Consider the following 7075-nt stretch of genomic DNA (forward strand, 5'->3'; position numbering starts at 1 on the left):
TATCTATCTATCTATCTTTCTATTTATCTATCAGTGGTCAAGTGTTTGTGTTAAATGAATAGCGATTCTTCTGCAAAGGGAATTCTTGTCATTTTTTAAAACAAGCACTAAATTCTCCTCCGCTCAGAACAGTGGACCAGCCATCTGAAAGAGACACAATCCCCTGGCCCTGCGGTATTGGAAAACAAGGTAGAGAGGCAAACAGGTCCTTATAGGCTTTAACAGGCTTAAGACCTATCCGAGTAATATCACTCCATCACAGGCAAAAGGGAGGGATTGAAAAAGGGTTCAGACAGAAATGAGAAGATGAGAAGGAGACGGAGCGATTGAGAGGATGAGTCAGGCTCAGACATAAAAAAAACAGGTATAGAATGTGGCGCAAAGGAAAGACGTGAGGAGAGACTGAGATCATTCAAATCTCTCTGAGTGTGTGTGTGTGTGTGTTTGTGCCTATGCGAGCACACGGCGCGCCTGTTTTTCTGTGTATGTGACTAGACTAGTCTGTTTTTGTGTCTCCGCGCGTCATTGTGTGTCATTGTTTGTGTGAGTAGGTGTCTGTCAGTGCACCTGCATGAACCTGTGTGTCTGTGTGTGTGCGTGTGTGTCTGTGTGTGTGTGTGTGTGTGTGTGTGTGTGCACGTGCATGTATGGCAGTGCGTTAGGGATGATGTGGGGAGGAGGAGGGCAGCAAGCAGGGGAAGGAGAGACATGATATAAATAATAGCAGGGGGCTTTAATATGTATGAGGCATCCGGGCAGTGGTCCACAACACACTCTCAGCCCTCACTGACTGATGGGAGAGGAGAGAGGGAGGGAGGGGGAGTGGGGGGAGGGGGAGCGGGGGCTGCATACTAACCATTCCCAGATCAATTTTCTCCTCCCTTAATCCACCATCCTTCCTCCCTTCTCTTTACCCCATTTATTCCTTTCCTTACACCTCCCAGCCCCTTCTCCTACATCTCCGTTCTTTCCATCTCTCCTCCCTCCAATTCTTCATCTTGGCCAACCTTTGTCTCCTCTTCCTCTACTCCATCAATTCTTTTCTTTTCTCCTCTACTTACTTCTCAACCCCCTCTCTCCTCATCTGCTTTGTGGCATTCCCAGGTTTATCCCTGTGACTCTGGCCTGGAGACCCGGGGAGAAGAAAAATGATACCTGCTGTGTCTCTTTCTTTCTTGCTGTATGTGTCCATAAACACACTATATACTCCCTAAATCATCTCCTCAACACCACACTCCATCTACCCTTTGTGGCTGTCTCTCTTTCTCATGATAAAGCCCTTCGATCACCACCTGCTTTCATCTTTTCAGGAAGGTAAACGTTGGCGTTGTATGTTCAAGGTTTTGAACGTAATCTTCGATCATAAATAATTTCATTAGAATGCTGATGGCTCAGGCCCTGTTTGAGTAGATGTGATGGGTTAGGCCATCTGCTCAGCTGATAAGAACAGCTCTGTTTTATTAGCATCTCCACCAAAGCCTCGGCTGTCTTGTTTACCTAGGCAATCCCAAGGCGAATTTCATTCCTACTGCACATTTAAACTCTATTTACACACTCAGACTCTATCTCCTCTTTACCACTGTCTCTCATTCTCAACCCTATTCCACTCCTTTGTTTCCTTTCTTTCTCGTAATTGTCTGTCTGCTTCGCTATGTTTCTCTCTGTTTCTCTGTAGCTTCCATTTTGTTATGTCTTCTTCCACTCTATCTTTCTTATGTATTTTTTATTTTTTTTTAAAGTGAAGACCCAAGAAACTCCATGGCAGGTTCAAACAAACAACTCTTATCCTGGTCTCTCCTTTCAAGCAAGTCTGTCGTACATAATACAATACTCGCAGCACATACATACCGTACATTAAAAGAGTTACTATCGTCTCCATACTGGCTGTGATGAGATCTCTTCCCACTGTGACTCTAATTAGTTCTAATAAGCAGCCTACGCACGTTGCTGCCGAGCCCCTCCTCAAAAATGTAAGTGCATAAAAAAGCTATGGCGGCTTTAAAGATACCACACAGAGATTGCAAGAACTGTGATTAGTCAGCTTGTGTTTTCTCCAACGTGGTTCCTATACTGGTGGAGAACTTCTCACCTTCCTGTAGTGATGTACAGGTGTACTCAGGGTGTGTCAGTACACTGCGACACCCCTGTTGGGTGTGGTTACAGATGCAACAGAGCACATCTCTGACCACACCCGACCACACTCTAAGCTACTGTTTGAACAAACCCCACACAAACGGTAAGATTATTATCAGTGATCCCGGGTGTATTTAGAGATTAAACAGGATTGAAACTTTGAACTGAAGAGGACAGCAAAACGTTGCTTTTCACCCTGGTGTTAAGTTCCTCTTTAAGGCAGTTAAACAAGGACATCTCCGAAGCAAGCTTGCTCCCAGCGATTTCTGCTTTGTATCATTGTGAATAAAGGAATGTAAAAATGGTGATTTCACGTAGTAGTACTTGCAGTAGTCTCTTATTCAGTAATGAGACAATGAGCCTTCCCACTGTTGTGCTATATCATAGCATGCAAACACAGTTACAGTTGGGAGTACAATTAAACAAGACATCGATCTGGTGTTGCAAGGGCGCCATCAATGGGGGAAATTAAAAGCTGAACTACAAACCAAATCAAAAGGTTCTGCAAAAAAAGTTAAATTAAAAAGGCTTTAGCAGTCTGAGTTAGACAAATCCAGTGGGTATTCACTTGGTCCTTGTAGTCACACTATGTCTGTGTGGTGTCCAGGAAACAAAAATGCATGCAGCCAGCAGGAAGTATCCCTCTGCCATGACTCGGCAAGGAAGCACTGCCCGAATAATATTGATATTATTTACATTACTTTATCAGATGCCCACTTGACTCTACAAAGCATTTCTAAAACAGAGCGAGGACTGTGGATTCTGTCCAGTGTGGTCGTGTTCGGAGGTGGCCGCCTCGCAGCCACTACAGACAGGGGGAAATGACAACAGTGACCAATTACTATTTCAATGTACGAATAGCATCTGAGTGTGGTACTAAGACAGAGTAGAACAAATCGAAACTTATCCTTCAATGTTGCCAAGGGCAGACACTCAATCACTGCACATTTCCACATTTAAAAAAACCCTCAGATACTTCTGTTATTGTAGCACTAAGTTTCTCTCTCTCTCACACGCTGTACAGATTCTTCTTACTTCAAAACATCTCTCTCTTATCACACCTCTCCTCCTTTCCTCCCCCTCTCTTTCTCTCTCCGGCTGTCTCTATCTATCTTCCCATCCCCCTTGGTGTTTTTCCCCCTCCCTACAATCAATGTGGCTTTTAAGATGCCTATCGATTTGTTCCCCTAGACAGGCCCAGCGCGCTGGGGCGACACTTTGATTGCTGGGCCAGTAATTACTGTTATTATTTATGCATCTGGGCAAAATGGCAGGACTTAACATTCACAGTACAAGAGGCCACAGGCAATCAACAGAGGTGAGCACCTGGCGAGGGAGAGAGGGCGGTCGAGAGAGGCAGAGAGAGAGTAGGATTGCCCCCGTGAGAGTCCAGAGATGAGCGCAGAGTGCAGTCAAAGATATTCAAACACGAATGCGCGAATGCGTGTGCGTGCGCGCGCACACGCACACACACACACACACACACACGCACGCACACACACACACACACACCTGGGAGGGGTATGAAAGCAACAGAAGATAGGCACATGTGGCAAATGCGCTTGATCACAATGGTTATTCTGTGTGTGGTGTGTGGTTGGGTGTGTGTGTGTGTGTGTGTGTGTGTGTGTGTGTGTGTGTGTGTGTAATGGTCATCTTACCTGTGAGAGTCCCGGTAGATAGAAACTGTCTCTGAAATGTAGAGAAATCCCTCCTGACTGACCACGAACACAAGCCATCCAGAGACTGTACAAACCACCCACCCACCACACACACAACACACACACCCAACACACACACCACACACACACACACACACACACACCACAGGCAAACAGAAACAAGACAGACAAATTAGAGCATAGTGTGTATTGACAAATTACAATGAGCTAGAGAACAACAGCCCGTCAACCCTCGGCCTCTTCTCTTAATTCCACGGCACACACCACACTATTATACTCACACATGTGTACACGTACATACACACGCACACACACTCACACACACACGCATGAATGTGAACAGACATGAAACGACTCCCATATATGCAAGCTGCAAATACAACAGCTGTCAACAAGGCCTGCATAACTAAACACACAAAAAGCAGCAGAGACAAAAATGCCACATGTGTGCACACACACACACACACACACGCGCATGCACACATTACATAAACAAATAAAGCAAAGAGACATGTTAAACGGAGCTTATAGACCAGAGCTGTTTCAATCAACTGTAATAAACTCAGAACCAGACTTCATCCTGGATCTCCGGCCCCACACCACACACACCACACACACACACACACACACACACCACACACACACACACACACACACACACACCACACACACAACACACACAACACACCGTAAACACAGGACCAGACACTGGTACAGACACTGATAGAACTAGAGGCATTACAGTCTGCAGTGATTCTAATGAGAAGTGAAAGGTATACAGCCAGGCCATTAGAGAGGACTGCTTCAGAGAATAATATTAATCGTCATAACAAGCATCCAGGAGTGAGCAGACACAGCCTCAGCCTCACACACAAATACACACACAGACCAGGGCCACTTTGCTCTAGAAGAATGATTGCTATTTTGGCGGCCCAGTGCTTAAAGTGGCAGTGGTAATTTATGCAACTGACACATCCAGTATGCAAATGTGCGGCCGGGGTGTGGGGTGTCGCGTGTTGCGGCGAGGAGAAACCAGCCGCCTGAATGTCGGAGAACTAAAGTGCAATTATCAGGCTATTACGGCGGGAGGATGGCTGGGGGGAAAGAATCATACAGTTTTTCTGGAGCGTTAATTTGATTTCTATCAGCGTCGTTCCCTAAGCCTCCTTTCCTGTTTAAAATGCCAGAAGAGAGCAGACATATGTAACGTTTCTTTGTTTTACCACCACCTTCTCACTTCTAAATTCTCAGCCTAGACTCCCTCCGCTTTTTGTCTCTCCCTACCTGTTTCCACTCCTACTTGTTTCCTACTAAATGTATTTGTATAGAACCTCTCAACAACAAGACAATACAAAAAGAGATTTGCATAGGACGTAAGGCATAGGATCCTTTAAGTTTTTCTATTTGCCCTCTCTGCTCTGGTTGCTCTTCCAACCATCTCTCCTCCTCCCTCAGAACCTTCCCTTGTCTCAACTACAACCTGCAGTGTTACCTTCTTCACACCTCCTCCGAGTCTTTGTTTCTATCATCCCTGCAGCCCTCCTGCCCCAGAATCCCCCTCAGGCTCCATTCATCTGTCAGTGCAAAGGGAGGCATTCTTTGGCAGCCAGCGATATCGTCCGGGCATCTGAGGTCTGTGAGATGTGTGGGTGTCAATGTGTGCGGATGTGAGAGCATGAGAAAGGAGATTGCTTGGAAATGTAAGTCTGAGAGACTGAAGTATGGTACTGCGATCACACACAAGCACGGACATACTAAGACAAATGTGCTTGTCTGTCAAGGAAAAGGCTGGATTAAACTGACCTTGTGAGCCATTCTAAAAAAACTTTTCTCCTATTTCTCAAGCTAAATAAACCATTTGAGAACCCACTGGGCTATCTAAGATGTTCAAAGTTGAAAACAGGGCAGTTTGACATTTTTGGAGACATGACTTTTGTAAGACATTGACGACGAGAAGATCTCACAAGCCCACCACAAAGTCTCAAATACAGAATGTAAACACATGTAGTTACATGATGTCATAATAATCATTGAAGAAGAAGAAGGTGGGTGTCGGTGCTGTGGTCGTTACCTGCAGGAGGTGCGCCCCTAGGTGCTGCTCAAACATGTCAGTGGCCAGAGAATGAGATGATCGTCTTACTGCAGAGAGAAAGTCGACAAACACACATGAGACACTGACTAACATCCACATTTACTTCATACTACATGTTCAAAAATCTTTAAGAATCATGATAACAAAGTGCCATTATGATGGGACTGTTTATATTTTTTAATTTGTTGCACTTGTAAAACAAAACGACCCTGAACTCACCCCTGAACTCACATATGCACTGACTCCACTCCACAGCCCCCCCCGGCCCCCGGACTGTCTTCTTCATTCCGTCCGACTGTGCAATATTATTGTTATACTGTTACTGTTATATAATACCTCATAGGACACTGGAATCTGTGCAATTTCATTTCATACAGTGCAATATTTAATACATTAACCTTTCCATTACTGTGCAATATGTATTTACTTAATATTAGTACTTAATCATTTCATTCCATCACTGTGCAATATTATTTATTGAGTGTTAACACTTACCTATGCTTATTCAAGCTGATTTATATATGTATACTTGACAGTCACTACACTTTATATCTTTGACTTTATATTTTTGATATTTTATACTGTTATATTCTTATATTTTTTTTGTGTCAACACTGCAAAGGGATTGCTTTAATCTCGTTGCACAAGTACCGTGTACTTGTGTATAATGACAATAAAGGCATTCTATTCTATTCAAAATGTATCCAGATTTTTCTTACAGAGACTTTTCGAGCTCAGGGAAGGTGATATTCATAAACTTTCAGATTGGGTTAATAAAGCTATGAAATATTGGTAATTATACAAAATGATCCGTAAACATGACTTGTTCATCAGTGGGTGTTAATATAATGTTGCATCTATAATGTTGATAATGTTGCATCTCTGTGAAGTCTTTAAATCTTCACTGGAATGAAAATCACAACTTACAAACAGAAATATTGACCGGAATGGTTGCATGTCTGAAAAACTGAGCATAAGGAGGGGTTGCTATGTGACGCACACCACTCAATTGTTGCCAGACATGCAAACACACACACTTATGGTGTCTGCATCGCCACTCTTAATGCATTCCAAACACAAGCTATCAGAGCCAGCTTCAGTGCCAAAGTGGTGCTGTTTACCAAGGCAATTACAATACAAATAGAGTTGGAGGTGGTTAGGTAGGGGG

At 43.9% G+C, this 7075-nt stretch overlaps 1 protein-coding gene across 1 annotated transcript in view; it reads right to left on the reverse strand.

Annotated features, from left to right (window-relative positions):
• npas1 (neuronal PAS domain protein 1) overlaps positions 1 to 7075 on the reverse strand; it is a 59998-nt gene that overhangs the window by 9272 nt on the left and 43651 nt on the right. Inside the window, 4 exon segments of the mRNA XM_032508424.1 lie at positions 3795 to 3808; positions 3811 to 3867; positions 3870 to 3879; positions 5887 to 5954. Of these exon segments, the coding sequence (XP_032364315.1) occupies positions 3795 to 3808; positions 3811 to 3867; positions 3870 to 3879; positions 5887 to 5954 (149 nt within the window).

The sequence above is a fragment of the Etheostoma spectabile genome, chromosome 3, assembly GCF_008692095.1.
Source record: "Etheostoma spectabile isolate EspeVRDwgs_2016 chromosome 3, UIUC_Espe_1.0, whole genome shotgun sequence".
Classification (NCBI taxonomy): Eukaryota; Metazoa; Chordata; class Actinopteri; order Perciformes; family Percidae; genus Etheostoma; species Etheostoma spectabile.